This window comes from Miniopterus schreibersii, assembly GCF_964146895.1.
Source record: "Miniopterus schreibersii genome assembly, chromosome: 2".
NCBI classification, from domain to species: domain Eukaryota; kingdom Metazoa; phylum Chordata; class Mammalia; order Chiroptera; family Miniopteridae; genus Miniopterus; species Miniopterus schreibersii.
The window spans coordinates 150,664,695-150,682,422 of record NC_138102.1 but is presented as its reverse complement, the minus strand read 5'-3'; the positions used below and the strand labels follow the sequence as shown (position 1 = coordinate 150,682,422).

Below are 17,728 nucleotides of genomic sequence, written 5' to 3'. Positions count from 1 at the left end.
ACTGATAACTTGACAAGCTTTAAGTAAATAAAATCAATTCAGTAATATCCTGAAATCATGCCCAAACTGAAACACTACAGAGGCAATTCACTAAATATCTGATTTTTAAGATACTATGTACACTTAAAGAGTATAAATCTAATCTAAAGACACTGAAACTTAAAAGAAGAGGAGATCCTTTTATTAAAATTCTTTAATGGCCTGCGCCAAGAAGATAAAAAGAATACTAATATAATTTGTGCATAATTATGCAAATTCTCAAATGAAGGTGAAAACCAGGTCATTGTCAATGCCATGCAAAATAAAATGTTATTATCCTACAGGTCAGTGTGGTTTCAGAGGAAACAATAACCTGTTACAATTTTAAATAGATTTTTAGAAGCACCTAGAATATATCAACAGTCCAGTTACCTAAAGGTTACGTTTGGCGGGGGGGGGGGTAAAAACCAAAACATATTTCCAAGGGCTTTGCTTACAAAAACTTCATGTGATGAAAATATTCCTAATTTCTTTCAAATTTGGAGCTATAGTTTAAAATAACGAATATTTAAAATATTTTTATTTTATTTTATTAAATATATATATTTTATTGTTGACAGTATTACAGATGTTAATACTTAAAATCTTTTCAAACATATATCTGTGTAGATTGCGTAGAAGATTCCTTTGGGAAAGGATTAAAACAGTGGAGTTAAATGAACATGTAAGAAAATCCAGAAAATACTTACGGCCATTTACCAACACCATCTCGCCTGTAGAAAGTACCATATAGTGATAAAAATAACCAAAATTGGAAGATAAAAATAACCAAATTTGGAAGCTTTGATTATGTGGCTCTCTGTATGTGTTCCTAGGCAACTCAGTTCAACTTCATCAAGCTCAGTCTTCAATTTTCAAATGGAGACACTAACGCCTGTCCTGAATCTCAGGTTTTTATATGAAACAACCTGTAAAATACATGTTAAAGTATCTGGAAAATGCAAGTTGGACTACTTTCATAATTTACATACTCATCATTGCAATTCATATATTATTGACCGATCATAACCCAACACATTTGGTGTCCTAGGGAAATTCAAAAGCTTTCCTTCCCCTTCCCCCAAACTGTCACTGAACAGCTGTCTCTGACCTTGACCCAGTTATATAATAATACATTTACCGAGTACCTAGAATTGCGAGGATGAATATATACTTACACAGCTTTTCTATATGTCAGAAACTGTGCTCTAGGGTCTTCATATGTACTAACTCTTTTTATAGTTACATTAATCTTATCAGGCAGGTCTATGAATAATCCATTTTGCAGGTGAGGAAACTGGAGCCAAGAGATTAAAATACTTTCCCAACATTTTACAAACAGTAAGGGATAGAAACAGAATTTAAATTTAGTGAGTTAGCTTTAGGGTCAGTGTCCTACATGCAACTGCATCTCTCATATACTGTGCAGTGTCATTCAGGCAAAAAAAAAAAAGCAAACAAAAAAACGCACAATATCTTCTACATGTCTGACATAAACATTGACTACCTCATAATAAGAATGAGAGTCACCACTCATTGGCCTACTACACCCTACTCTTACCTAGGCTAGATAAGAGATACCTTTAATCTTCGAAAAACTATGCAAGGGAAAGTTACAGCCTGAATTTTAACAATAAGGTTGAAGCTCAGACAGGTAAATATCAATTGACCAAATGCATGGAAGTCATGTAGAGAAAAGCAAAGATTCAACAGTTGAGGTCTGTCTGAACCTAACATTGAACTGCCTAGGATTTGCCTTCTCAGAAAAATCCTAACACTCACTGCAGGCTCACATAAAACAGAGGCATATGGAAGACTCGAATATTCTTGAGCTACATACATACCAAAAAATGGAAAGAAGAATAGATATGGAGGATTAGGGTAGAAATTGTAAATGTCAGAAAATCTAACTGCCTAACAGGTGTATGTCAATAGAGTTTAATACTTTCCACGTAGCATCACAGCCCGTTTAAAGCAAGGTTCAAAGGAGATTCTTGGAGTATAATCTATTAAAACTCTAAGACTCCTGATATCTACGCTTCCCAAGATTTTTCTCTGTATAAAGAAAAAGATCCCAATTCAAAAATTACTCAGAGGACTGAGGTACCAAGCTGATATACTATTGGGTGCTTTATTTACTTTTGGTTTTCTAAAGTCTGCATAATGTCCATAACAATGATTTTCTTAACGACCATTGAGCTAAGTGGACCATTTCAAACAATCCCTTTAAGAATTTGTCCTTTGTGTCACAGAATTCAGCAATTTGTGCCCCTTCAATTCTGTACATAAGTGTGAACTATAGCTTCCATCTTATAATGCCAGGCAATTTTTAGAACTATAAAATTGGGACTGCAGATAATAGTATATTCTCCTCTGAAACTATGTGTATTGTGCCTTTCCTCGATTTCTAGTTCAAGTGATATTGAAGGAAAGGGAAGGCCCAGCAAGAAAGGTGTGTAAAGGGCAGAGAACTCACAACTTTTCCGTACACATCTTCTCAGAACTTAGCTGGGAGGAACAGGTAAGCGAAGATTTAAGGTAAGACAAAAATCATTAAAATTTCAAATTTTACAAAGCAATGCACTACTTATCTAACAGAAGGGGTATTTTATTCACAGATTTCCTTTCCAGATAAATTTTAGATAAATCCTATATCCCTGTAAGTTTGTTCTTAGAACATTTTGCTTTCTGGCTTTCCCTCTGCTAGAAGACAGAACTGACTACTAAGAGAAACGGTGAGCTTAAAGTTCTAGCAGATTGGGTCAATATTAACAACTATTATGCCTCTCAAATTCTCCCTTAGTATAAAAATTTAAAAAAAAAAAAAAAAAAAAGGTCATTTGATGCCCTAGGATTCAAGAAGGATTACATGATTTTTCTTCCTCTTTGGAGAAGTCAGTGAATTTCTTTCCACACTCATTACATTTTCCACAGAGGAAGTCAGCAATTTCATGGAGAGCTTTAACCATAGAAGAGGACTCTGACAATAGTCTTCTTTACAATTTTTAAGAAACGAACAAAAATTTTGATGAATTTACTTTGACATTACAACAAGGAAATGAAGAGTTTACAGATGACATTAGGTTGATGACAATTATATTTCCAAAGTGGCTACATCTTGCTGGGAAAAAGATTTCTTGTGGTCATGAGAAACAGAAATGGCCCAAACATGACGTGGAACTTACTGCCCTCCCTTTCTAATCCGTGTCCTGATCGTCCCAGTATGGAACTCACAGCAGCGTCAGAGATCTTGCCCTAGGCTGATGACACTCAGCACTGTCCCACAGCAACATAATGCAAGCCACAAGCATAAGCCACACCGGTAATTTTAAAATTTCTAGTACCACATTTTAAAAAGTAAGAAAAAACAAGTAAAATTTAGTTTTGGTAATATATATTATTGACCTCAATATATCTGAAATATTATTTCAACATGCAATCCATATAAAATAGTATTTTATTGTTATAAGCATGTAATTATTAATATAATACTAATAGTGTTCTCAATATAATACTAATGTGTAATATATACTACTGATATTAAAATATGGCATCAATGATATATTAATTAGTAATATTACTTTCTTTTTCTACACTGTCTAGGAGCGTGTCTCAAGTTGACCTGGATGCATTTCAAGTGTTCTAAGCCTCATGGGCTGGTAGCTGCCAAACAGGCCAGCATAAGACTAAACACTGGCTCTCTGGCCCGTGCATCAGAACCTCCTGGAGAGATTTTTAATATCCTAATGTCAGGCCAGTCCCCAGGTCAATTAAATCAGAATCTCTGGGAGACCCCCCCACAACCCCCACCTTCCACCTCCTGTCAATTTTTTTCAAAATCAGTTGATTCTAATGTACAGCCACACTGAAGAGCCGGCGGCCTAGAAAATACCCATCACCGCTGGCATCACTTAGCAATCCTCCCTTCCGTTTCATTTCAGAATTCTAGTTCGAATTTTAAAAAACAGGCGCAGCTGACCTTCTATTCACTTTCTCACTTTTCCAGCAAAACCTGGAATCAGGTTGACCTGAGAAGCTGATTTTATCTCCACCCCCCTGCAGTACTGTTGTATTTCAATCCAACAAACGTTTACAGTAGTATTAGTGGTGCTGGTAAAAGGCAGTGTTTACTTGAGTCACTGGTTGAATTCTGTTCTGGCACAAGGGTGGGAAATAAAAACTCTTGTATTACAGAAACTTTTAATATGAAAAACCTCCACCTGTGAATACTGGGAACGGGTGAGCCTGGCAACAGCGTTTTCTCTGGGAATGCGTGTCGGGTGGACCGGTGCCACACCTTGCCCTGCTCCTTTCTTTGTCACTGATTGTCTGATGGCCGCCTGGCCTCGCTCCCAGCTTTCGACACTCAGCCAAAAGCAGGGCTGACAGCCAGAGAGGCACTGGGGCAGCAAAGGACCCAAGGCAGAGCCGGCTCTGAGAACCTGAGTGGGGCTTGGAGGTCTCAGCCTCTCTCTGCACTTGGCTCCATTCTGAAGGAATGCAGGCAAGCAGAAGGTTTATCACAGATTTAGAAAAGCAGGCTTCATAAACTTCCCGTTAAGCCTGTCCAATTCTGCTACATGCTTGAAAGCCAAGGTCAGAAGCTGTATCTACTAGGATTTTTGAGAGTTTAAAGGACCCAGTGAGACAGGAAGGTTAAGTGATTCATGTCCATGTCACAGAGCTAATTAGAGCACCCGAAAGGGGGATAGGAACCAGTTCTTCTGATGCTTGAACCCAGTGCTCCTGTCACCAACAAACTTCATTGTCTTAAAGTCCGGTTCCTATCCTTTTAGTCTAGATATGAATGGAAATTAGTAGTAGTCTTTTTTTTGGGGGGAAAGATATTAGCAATATCTATCCAAATTTTAAATAGGCATATTCTTCACTCATTTATTTCACCTATAGGAATATATCCTACAGAAGCATACATGTTCCCAATGACATTTGAACAAGGATATTTGTGGCTCTACTTTCTGTGATAAGGAAACATTAAAACGTCAGTCAGCACAGCTTTGAAAAAGAAGACAGATATAACCAAAGGCATGGTCCATGAAAGAAATAACTGGTAAGCTGGATTTCATTAACATTAAAAAACTTCTGCTTTGCAAAAGACAATGCCAAGAGAATTAGAAGACAAGCCATAGACTGGGAGAAAATATTAGCAAAACACACATATGATAAAGGACAGTTACCTAAAATATCCAAAGAACTCTAAAACTCATTAAGAAAATAAACAACCCTATTAAAAAATGGTCCAAAGACCTTAACAGACACCTCACCAAAGAAGATATACAGATGACAAATAAGTCTCCGAAATATATTCTACATCATATGTCATCAGGGAAAAGCAAATTCAATCAACAATGAGATATCACTACACATCTATTGGAATGTCCAAAATGTGGAACACTGACAACTTCAAGTGCCAGTGAGGATAGGAGGAACAGAAACTGTCATTCATTGCTGGTTTGGAAGCCACTTTGGAAGATAGTTTGGCAATTTCTGAATAAACTAAATATACTCTTAACATATAATTCAGCAATAGTGCTTCTTGGTATTTACCCCAAAGAGTTAAAAATTTATGTCCACAAAAAAACTGCACAAGGGTATTTACAGCAGCTTAATTCATGATTTCAAAAATTTGGGAACAACCATTATGTCCTTCAATAGGTGAGTAGATAAGCTGTGGTACAACCAGATAATAGAAAATTATCCAGTGCTAAAAGGAAATGTTATCAAGCCATGAGAGGGCATGGAGAAATCCTAAATGCACATTACTAAGTGAAAGAAGCCAATATGAAAAGGCTACATGCATACTGTATGAATCCAACTATATGACATTCTGAAAAAGAGAAAACTATGTAGACATGGCTGCTGATGGGGGAAAGGGGGTGAACAGGAAGAGAACAGGGGATCTTCAGGGCAGTGAAAATACTCTGTATAATATTATAATAATGGATATATATCAACATATATTTGTCCAAACTCACAGAATGTACACCAAGAGTGAATCCTAAGGTAAACTGTGGGCTTTGTTGATTATACTGTGTCAATGTAGGTTCACCTTCGGTAACAAATGTACCATTCAAAGTGAGTGTTTATAATGGAGGAGGCTATGCATGTGGTATATAGGAAATCTCTGTAACTTCCTCTCAATTTTGTTATGAACCTAAAACTGCTCTAAAAACAATTATATTCCTCCCAGCTGGCGTGGCTCAGTGGTTGAGCACTGCCCTGTGAACCAGGAGGTTACAGTTTGAAATCCGGTCAGGGCACATGGCCGGGTTGCGGGCTTGATCCCCAGCAGGGGGCGTGCAGGAGGCGGCCGATCAGTGACTCTCTCATCATTGACGTTTCTCTCTCTCCTTCTCCCTTCCTCTCTCTGAAATCAATAAAAACATATTTTTAAAAAGTTATGTCCTAAAAAAACTATGTAGACTTTATATATACTCATATGGCAAGATATATAACACAAAGGTAAATTAAAAGATCATGTCACACAAAAAATATAGTTCTAGTATGATCCTATTAATACAGAAGTGGAAAATATAAATATATGTGTATAAATTCATAGTAAATGTTTAGAGAGATATTTGGAAAACTGTTAAACATAGTTGTTACTGTTAAAGGCAGGATGATTTGGGGATATACTTCTGCATCATTTGACACTTTTACATGGAGAACAAATTTCCACAGTACATGTGTAATTAAAAATAAACTTATTCAGAAAAATATTCATTGACCTCATTTTAAACAACCCAGAATATTCACAAAGGCATGCTTATTTAGAAATGTAGACGTTCTTTTTAACTATGTAAGTGAATATTTTTTAAAATGTCACAGTATGCTAGAAACTTATAAGTCATTTGTGTTATGGCTAAAGAATAAAGAAAAACTAATTAAAGAATGATTAGTAAGTTAATTAATTGAAATTCCACATAGTCTCCTTTCCTCAAGATTAATTTTGTTGGGATTTTAGCATTGTAAAAATGTAAAACAATTATCAATAGTATAATTTCATGGGGTTTTGAATGTTTGTTAGAAAAAAGTAGATTTGTAAATTATACCCAAAATAATAAAAATAAAACTGATTCAAATATGCCTCTTAATTATGCCAGCCAAGGATAAACTCCATAATATCTGATTGCATAGAATTGGAGAGGGGACCTGGACTGGTTGGAAAGGCAGATCTATAAGACACTAAGAACTGTGAAATCTCCTAATAGCAAAGGTCTCTTTTCTCTTCCCATGATTATCACAGCAAAGGCTTTGTCATTGCATTTGAATTGCCTACTTATCAGATTCAATGGCAGCCATAACAAAAGGCATTCTAGTAATTACTATTTAAACAGTTCTGCTAAGGCCCTCCCCTGGCCCCAAATAAGTCCACCCTACCTTTCCCATCCACCTAGTATAAAGCCTACAATTATTTTGTTAAACAGTTATTCAGAGTTATGAAATACCTATTTGAACTGTAGACATCCCTGTGGATTTTGGCATTTGACTAGTTCATCGTAGAGAGATCGCCTGAGAAATGACAGTTTGCAGGGGAATGAGCAACAAATTGGCAGTGTCCCTTGGCTACATCTCTGTACCAAATGTCTGGTAGATAGAGGAGAGGGGGACAGAGGTGGAGTATGTCCACCTACATCTAGAAAGGAAAGATTTAGAAGAAGGGCAAAAAGAAAGGTAAGTATGGGTGATAAACCAAGGTCACTACCGCACAATTTCCCACGAGTTCTGCCCCATCGGGTTTTCCTCCATACTGACTCAACACCCAATTCTTTTGGGCCCCAGGGAACCAAGTGGCTGGGAGATGAATCCTTTGGGAGGCGAGTCAAGTGGCACAGGGTCTGATGGATCAGAAGTAATGGAGCCGAGATGAAATTGCAACCAAGTCAGAAGCCTTTGCCTAACCATAGAAACAATTAGCCCAGAGATTAGAAAGTTAAAGGACTGGTTGCTAATTGCTCCCCCTTCCCTCAGAGCCAGGACAATGAAAACTTGAACTTGAATCGCTGTGTTGTGCTCACCTCAGTGTACTGCTGGATAACATTTTCAGGAGTGGGGCCAAGAAACATGTAGAAATCAAGGATTCCTCCAATGGTCCTGAATGTTAAAGAAGGAAATGGGCTCAGAGTGACATCTGGAGAGAACAAAGCAAAACAGAAAATAAGCCCAAATAATATAAGTGGCAGAGATCACTATTTTAACATTGCTACCATTTTGGCTGGTTATTATTAGGCACTATTTATAGTTCTGATAGCATCTGAGTGTCTGCCAGGATTTTCCAATTCTGTGTGCTCAGTTTTCTTTTCTGAAGAGTTCATCAAGTCAGTTATATACTGCACTGAATTTACACACACACACACACACACACACACACGCACGCACGCACAAATGACAGAGTGTGTTTAAACTTGAGACACACAATTAAGAACAGCTGCAAAGGCAATACATTTCAAATATTTCTAGACTAATTTACTGCAGAAAGGAGGCCTTGGCAATGTTTACATTGCTGAGATTACATGGCAGATCCAGCAACACTGTATTACCATGAAATTTCTAACGTTGCTTTTTCAAGGGCTTCTGATTTCTTAAATGGTATATCTTTAGTACTGCATTTAAATAGTATTTTGTAATCTATTAGGATGACTGTATATGTTTCTTTAAAAACCTTTCCATTTTGAAACAAAATCTTACATTGTAGACAATCTCTCACTCTATTTTGTTCTAAGTAATAAGCATTTTTTAAAACAAGGAAAGACAAAAAATAGCACTTAAGTTGTGCATTTGCTTCTTTATGATTTAACCGGACAATCACATTACCTTGGGCATTGGAATTCAAGAGGAGGACACCATGAGCATTAAAATCTTTCTCAATGCACATATAAAAAGGATGCACTCCATAGAGATTGCTAAATGCCTGCAGTGAAAAAAGAAATACTGTGTTTTTCATGATTTATTATAATTCTATTATCCTATCTCTAAGAGATCCAATAGCAATTAGTGACATGCCCAAAAAGTGTAATATATGTTATGAGAGTAAAAGGCAAACTGGTAAAAAACCTGAGTGGGTATGAAATTTCAAACTTGCCTTTATAACCAATTAAGTATAAACCAAAATGAATTCTGCCCCATCTAGAAAATCATTCTTATTATCCATGCCCTCTTTCTCTTTCAATAAACAGATTTCTAGTAGTAAGAATCTATGTTCACATATTACCACTGGTGACTGATCTCTGGAAAACATTCCATATCTAACATAATTCATGTCATGCTTAAAGGACGGGTGTTCGTGTTCACCAAATCCGTAGATTGAAGTGGATGGGACAGAGGTCATCATGCGTATGTACTGGTTAGAAAATATCAGGCCTCCAAGACTTGTTTCCCACCTGTGCCAGAGAGAGAAGCAGAAAGACGGTGACTGGGAGGCTTTTTTATAAAAACTTTCATAAAAACTCTTCTCCATTAAATTCCTGTCAAAAAAAATCCTGGCAAGTTAGCATAGGGGGGATGAGATAATCTAAAGATGGGATGTGGGGAATCTGAGGGAATGGTAATTCATGCTTATTGAGTATTTGCTAAATGTTGGGTATAATATATACGGTATTTCATTTAATGCTTACAATATCCCTGTGGGAAGGCACTACTATTCCATTTTATAAATGAAGGGAATGCAGACTGGCGCAGCCACTGTGGAAAGCAGCATGAAGATACCTCAAAAACTTAAAAATGGAGCTGCCTTGTCACCCAGCAATCCAACTTCTAGGAATTTATCTGAAGAAACCCGAAACACCAGTTCAAAAGAATATATACACCCCTATGTTCATTGGAGCATTACAGACAATAGCCAAGATCTGGAAGCAGCCCGGGTGCCCATCAGTAGGTGAGTGCATAAAAAAGCTGTGGGACATTCACGCACATGGAATACTATGCAGCCATGAAAAGGAAGAAAATTTTACCTTTCACAACAGCATGGATGGGCCTGGAGAATGTTATGCTAAGCAAAATAAGCCAGTCAGAGAAAGACAAGCATCATATGATCTCACTCATATGTGGAATCTAATGAACAAACTGAACTAACAAGAAAAATAGAGACAAACCCATAGAGAGCAGGCTGACAGCTCTGGGGGGAGAGCTGAGGGGGAGGAATTGAGCTAAAAAGAAGAAAAAAAGAAAAGTCATGGACACAGATAACAGTGTAGTGATTGTGGGGGAAGGGCTGTGGGTGGAGGTGGAGGAGGGTATGGGGAGATAAATGGTGATGGAAAATAAATAAAATTAAAATATATATTAAAAATAATGAAAAATAATTTTTAATAAGAAAGAACCTGAAACTCAGAAAGAATAAAGTTCTATAACTTGCCTCAAATTACCCAAATAATAGTGCCAGGATTCAGTCAATGTCGCTGCTCAAATTTTTGTGCAGCATTTAATCTGTTGAGATGGAAGTAGGGCTTTCTTGAAATAAAAGTAGTCTGTGTTCAGCTAAATCTGGGGAAATGTTGGGTTTCCCAAACAGCTAGATTTTTTTCTGTAAGACTTTTCAGAGTTTTTAATAAGGAGCAATGCAGACTGACTCTCTGAGAGCTGACCGTCGCACAGACATGTTCCAAAGGTGAAAGCTGAAGGGGATCTTTTGCCCTGGAGCACCTGTCGCGTTGTGAAAGGCAGAGTAAGGGGGAGGAGAGGGGTGGAGGCGGGCACAGCACAGCAGCCCAGGCGGGAGGCCCCACGCTGCTCCCGCACCCGCAGCCTCACCACAGCCTCTAGTGGCCCCGTTCCCAGGCCTGTTCCCCAGGGTTCCCTGCAGGAGGACAGGTCCCAACTATGTTTGTTGGAACTTGTGGCTTTTACAGGGTTTCTCTCCCCACCTTCTCCCTCCCCCTCTCATGCAGGGGTGATTTCCTGAGTGCCCAGCGCTGGGCACTGGAGAAATACTCAGGGAATCCGAGTGGGAAGTAACTAGGGATTTGCCACACAATGGGGTGCGTGAAGATGAACGAGCACATGCTGATACAGGCGCCGGCCAGGGCACACGTGCCAGCCTGAGAAGGTGAAGGTGAAGGTGCAGGTGCAGGTGCAGGTGCAGGTGCAGGTGCAGGTGAAGGTGCAGGTGCAGGTGCAGGTGCAGGTGAAGGTGCAGGTGCAGGTGCAGGTGAAGGTGAAGGTGAAGGTGAAGGTGAAGGTGCAGGTGCAGGTGCAGGTGAAGGTGCAGGTGAAGGTGAAGGTGAAGGTGAAGGTGAAGGTGAAGGTGAAGGTGAAGGTGAAGGTGAAGGTGAAGGTGAAGGTGAAGGTGCAGGGGGAGTGCTGCCAGCAGGTAAGGTTCTGTGTATGAAGAGTAGCAGCGGGTATCGACTCTGGACTCTGTTTCCCACAGGAAAAAAAGCTTTTACTCTCTTTTTTCTTGAAAAAAGCTTTTACTATCTTTTCTCTTGTGTTCTTGGTTGAATACAGGCTTTTCAGACCCTAATAAACAAGAAAACACATTTAATTTTTTAGGTCATCAGAAGCCTCAGAACAAGATTTCTCTTATTTTTTCTCTTAAAAGTATCAATGCTTCAAAGTATAATTTCTGAAAAATTCATTATGAAAAGACATGAAATAAAGACCCAAATGCTACCATAGTGCTTTCTGAGTAACTAATCATATCAATAGGAATCATTCGTCTCAAAGATTGTTTTAAAATATTAATGATAGAGGATAATGTGCTCTTATTTTGACTATTAAGCATCTGCCTCAAAGAGTGTATGAAAATATTAATAGTACTTAAAAAATTACCTAGAGTTTGAACTCCAAAGAAATGATTCAGAAAGGGTATACAAAAGGATTATACTCAAAATATTAAAAATAAGCTCAGCACATGGTGACCAGTCAGAACCCCTGTGGACCACAGGCTGAAGCAGGGACCTGAAGACCCCAGAGATGACAGGTACTAGCCATTTGCAAGAATTTCGGGAGGCCTATGGGGTCCTGGTGGAGGGGCTAAGGAGGGCAAGAGAACAGCAGGAGGGACACAGGACAAGCTCACAGTATAACTGTTAAATATCTTGGAAGCATTTTAACATTTTCAAAGTAGCTATAAACATAATGGAGCCTATCTCTAAGAAACAGTAACCATTCCTTAGAGGCAAGGAAATATTTTCTAGCTCAATCTGCCATAAACCTTAAAGGTAACTTTACCTCTCAGAAAATGTCATTTAAGAAAAATCCTTTGGCTTTTACTTTTCTATGTAAAGAATGGTATCACTCAAGCTTTAATCGTATGCTATCAGTGATTCTTCAAAAACCAGCCTACGCTACTTTTTATAGAAGCACCTGGATTTCTTGGACTTATCTAAGGTGTCATTTATTTATATAAGGCAAGCAGAACTAAGGGCAACCCGCTACAGGTCTCTTAGTTCTAACCACAAACCTGAGATGCAACCTCCTATATATATTCTATTAAATACACACTTATACCCTTTTCCTTAGGGGGAAAAAAAAAGAACCTGATCATTAATGATGAAATTTACATGTCAGTTGTTTTGAAAGAGATAGGTTGTCAGAAGTTTGTGGCATATTGTGAGTTGCTATCGCCAGCTCTCTAGGACTGGAATAAATAACTGATTTGAGGCATAAGCCATGTCAATCCTCTCTTCTGCTTCTCATAACTCTCAATGTTCTCAAAGGGTTAGCACCATCAAAGGATATGAAGTCACTTAAGATTTGCATAAGCCATATTAAGAAATATTATTTTATATTCCTCATTCTCCTTCATGAACACTGATTATACATATAATTATATTTAATATGTATTTATACTTATGAGGCAAACAGAAGAAAAAAACTTCCTAAATAAAGAAGTGAATTTCATTGTTTACTTAGAAATTACCTACATTATACATTAAAAATTAAGATTACTAGACCTGAATAAGTAAAAAAAAATACAGTATTATGTCAATAATGTTGATTGAGTTTTAAAATGATATTCAAATACATTGCTTAAATGAAACTAAAATAATTTTAGTGCAATGAAAATAATATCAGATGAAAAATAAAATAAAATAAAATAAAATAAAATAATACCATATTACTTTCACCTTAAATATCTTATGAATGAAAGAAAACTGAGTAGATCAGATAAAAATTAAAGTTCACTAAAAGTGAAATAGAACTGCCTCAGAATTATATTTGTTTTTCCCAAAGAGATAGCTCTCTATAATGTATTTATCATAAGAAATTCTTTGTGTTTATTAATTCTTGATATGTAATCTAGCTTTTCAAATAACCAGAGCAGCACATGCTGTGGCTTATGCAAAGAAATATTATCTTTTTAGAATGTTGGGGGAAATAGAGTTGGTCTAGGCAGGGTATATCTTTTAGATAGAGGATGGGATTCTAATCACATGTATTAAAATTAAATTACTGAGTCCATTCCAGAACGCCTACAATCACATTATTCATAATACTTAATGTGCAGAGCTTTAATGTTAACATATTCCCATTTATTACACATTGATATTGGTGTGTTCAAACCTACTTATTATAACAGCTATTGATTGGTATGAGATAAACGTTTAGAAGCCATCTTTGCTAATTCAAAGTAGAAGGATCTCCCTAGAACTTCAAAAGAATTACCAGTAGCACTGCAACATCCTCACCTCACCCCCAAAACTATCTCTTTAATACATTTAAAGAAATAATTTTTTAAAACTCAGGATTGATGCTATAAAATAGGAATAAACCTTTGTCACTAACAAACCATTAAAACCACTGTGTAGCTCTTAAAAATGAATATGTCCTCATGTAGTAGTTATCAAATAAACATCTGACAGAGGAGTGAATGGAGGAAGAAGGACTTCTTGAACACCATGCCCTGGAGGGATGATTAAAATAGAATGCTTCCACCAGAGTTAGATCAGTTCATACAGTGACTGCAAGGCCAGTAACATTGAAGAAAACGTGGTAACAGGGCATGTTTACTTCTACTTCCTTAATTCTCTATTGATGAGGTTTAGGACACACAAACCCAAAATATTGCAGCTGGGCATACTGCACATCTTAAGCTGAAAGAATCTGAAAAAGTGGCAGGACCAGGAAAGTCACTCTAACCCCCCTCCACCTCACTGGTCTTCCCTGCAATGGGTCATAAATCCTCCATGTGAAAGACACCCTCAAGTACCAAGAGGAAGGAAGATATTCTTATTGACAAGACAGGGAATTGGGGGCCAGGAAATCTATATAAACAAATCCCATTAAGCTGGCCCTTCTCTTCCCACATTCTTCAACATTTACTACCTCTAGTCCCAATCCCCCTGTCTTGTCAATTCTTCATAAAGTTATTGTCTCTTTGTCTAAAATATATAAAAGCTTCCTGCTCTGGTCACTTCTTTGGGTCTTCCTTCTCTTGTGAAAGATTCCATATACATGTACTTCTTTGGGTCTTCCTTCTCTTGTGAAAGATTCCATATACATGTACAAATTCAAATAATTTGTGTGCTTTTCTCCTGTTAATCTATCTTTGTCAGTTTAATTTTCAGACCCAGCCAGGGACCCTAAACAGGTCGAGGAAAATTTTTCTCCCCTGCACCATCATGCAAGCCAAGCACTGACACAAATTATAAAACCATGTCATAATTCCTCCTTGTACTTCCCATCATAACAGTCTTTTTAAACCAGATGCTATCCAGTCTGTTTATCCCTTTGTGTCCTTCTTTGTGCCTTTCTTCCCTTAAACAAAAAAGGCTGCACTGCAACCAACTCCTCCCTGAAGTGTTAGTTCATTTTTCGGTCAGAATTTAAATCTCCTTCCCCACTCCTCATACCTTCATTCTGCATTTCTTTCATTCTCTTCAGCTGTTCTAATTAGCCCTCCTGACAGCAGGTAGTGCATTCTTTATTATTTCTTATCCCAATAACAAACACCATGAATGTTGAGAAAATATTATTTTCTCTATGTACTTGAAGAAAACAAAAGGTGCGGCAAAACGTACTGAGTATTTATTATGGGAAAGGTCTTATAAAGAGTGATAAGAAGCTCAATCCTTCACTGTCCCTTGGGTGCATGCTAACTCTCAGATCCCTGCAGAAAGCCCTCCCTATAAAGCTGCCTAATGGGAGTGGGGTAAATAAGGAAATAGAAAAGGAAGTATTTACCACACACATGAATTGCAGCTCACACAGGAGCATTGGCGGCCTCAGGGCAACTGCTCTCTGAAGGCTCCCATTCAGTTGGGGAGGGTATCAAAGCAACATTCATACCCATGGCCTCAACAACCAGACCTCAGGCAGCTGGGACATCTTCCTAAAAGGTGGAATGACAGGCCAAACAGGCTAGACCCTGATTGCCCTTTTTAGACCTCAGTCTAAGCAATTTCAAAAGAATTTGGTTTTAAACCTTGAGCATCCACAGAGCTGGCTGTTCTGTGCCCATGTCTTCCGACTCGACCTCCTTGGCTGCTATGATAAATGAACTGCCTGTGCTCTTCAGATTAACTCCTCCAGCGATTCACTGGACTCTGGCTTTTCTCTCTACTTTTTCTTACATTGCCTTTCATATCAAAACATAAACACATTGTGATTTTTCATATCTTAAGTGTAAAAAATCTTACATTCTCTCTCCTGACCTCATTTCATTCCATTTCCTCTCTTCCTTGAAATTAAAATTTCTAAAACAGCCACTTACCCTCACTCTTGCCAATTTCTCTCTCCACTCTCACTTGAGAAACTTCTCTCAGGCCTTAACCTCCACAAAACTCTACTGGAGCTGCTCCTGTCACTGTGAACAAGGAGCTCCAGAGATCTGTGTGCACAGCACTGTGCCTATAAGTCAATGCTAATGTAGTGTATGTTTAAAAATTTGTTAAGAGGGTAGGTCTCATGTTAAGTGTTCTTACCACAATAAAAATAATTTTTTAAGATGAACAATAAACTATGTTGGTATAACCCATGTCCAACTCTCAGTCTTCATCTGATTTAATCTATCAGCAGCATTGGATGGAATTGCTCACACCCTCCTTCCTGAAACACTTTTTGCATTCTCTCCAGCTTAGGTGAAGAAGCTCCCTATTTCTCTAATTTCAGTCTGTGTCTTGCTATTTCTCAGTATATCTAAAATGTACTTACAGGATAGTGGACAAGGGTTCACTAATATTTACTTAATGAACATTTGCTGCTGCTTGAATATATGAAAATGATAAAAATGAACCAGACATTGATTCTACCATAAAGGAAATGAAAATCCAGAGGGAGATAAGATAGTGGGGTGAAATGAATATGCTGTGAAATATAGCATAGGATTTTAAAGAAAAGAACAGATTTGGTTCTACTGAAGTTAAAAAGAGAGAGAGGTCACCTCCATGTATGGAAGTACAATCAGGCAACTTTATGAAGAAAGTAGATTACACTTGGGAAGAATTTTGATAAGCAGAGGCAGGAGAGAAAGGCATTCGAGAAAGAAGAAATAGTCTGAATAAATGTGGAAAGGAAGAAAAGTTTAGGGAAGGTCCCAGAAATAGCAAGGGAGTAGTCCAGTTTGGCTTGAAGTTGGATACATGAAAGGGGACACTGGGAAATTTGGGTAGGGTGTGGAAGTGTGAAGTTTTGAACATTGTAAGGTTGAAGGATTAGCCAAACAATAAAATTCCTGCTGTCTAAAAGGGGGCTGAAAATATGGAATTGGAACATATCAAAGCTTGAAATAAAGATTCAGAGGTCTGAAGAAGAGAAGTGGCCAGAAAAGTCATGGCATTACAAAGGGAGAGAGTGCAGACAAAAGAGATAAAGAGAAGAGATAAAAATATCGAGGATTATGTTTGTATGTAGCTTTCTCAATACATACAAGTTTGGAACTTTCAGTATATTCAAGTTCACAATTAATCACTAAGTCAGGCAATATTCATTGAGCACCAGTTAATCTATGTGTTGGGGGTGCTGGAATGAAATAAATAGATGGAGTTCCTGACCTCAAGGATTATTTGTTCTAATGAAAGATAATAAACACATCGAACAAACACATTCATATAAAAATGTGAAGTATGAATAAGAAGATAAAATATGTACCTGAGACAAAGGGTGAAGGAGAGTCATAGTCTGCTTTTTAACTATATAATAAAATAACAACTATCATTTATAGAGAACACAGCTTTGCTTACATTATTTCACTCAAGACTTAGTAAAACCTACCTTAACAAAAAAAAAAAAGAAGCTAGGTTTAGAGAATTTAAGTTACTTTCCTGAATTCACACAGCAACCCAAGTGGCAAAGCAGAGATTTGACCCTAGGTTCATCTGACCCAAAAACTACAGTGAATGTGTTCTTTTTGAATGTTTGTTTTCTCCCTGATAAGGTTATATTACCATTTCCAGGTTCTATGAGGCATGTGCTTTGAGCTGGTTTTCATTCCTGAACATGAGCTTGTTACCCACCACATTCTCTTTTACTCACCCCCTGTGACCGAGGACATACATCTTAGAGCCAGCTTTCAACGTTATTGTATCAGTTTTCCGTTGCTATGTATCATATCACCCCAAAACTTTGTGAATTAGAATATCAACACCTTATTCATCACACTTGCCGGGGCAGTTCTGCTGGTTTTGCCTGGGATTACTCATGTAGTTGCAGCCAGTTGGGGCCTTGGCTGGGGCTGATTAATCTGGGATCTCAGCTAAAATGGCTGGAATAGGCAGAATAACTCGGCTTCTCTTTCTACATGGCCTTTCAT

The 17,728-nt window shown here is 37.8% G+C and overlaps 1 protein-coding gene across 1 annotated transcript in view; it reads right to left on the bottom strand.

Annotated features, from left to right (window-relative positions):
* The window catches only part of LOC308552575 (sucrase-isomaltase, intestinal-like), a gene marked incomplete at both ends in the record, with an annotated part of 91,275 nt that overhangs the window by 66,216 nt on the left and 7,331 nt on the right, over positions 1–17,728 (bottom strand). The window contains 2 exons of the mRNA XM_081127795.1: positions 8,055–8,167; positions 8,851–8,947. Of these exons, the coding sequence (XP_080983921.1) occupies positions 8,055–8,167; positions 8,851–8,947 (210 nt within the window). The remainder of the gene's footprint in view (positions 1–8,054; positions 8,168–8,850; positions 8,948–17,728) is intronic.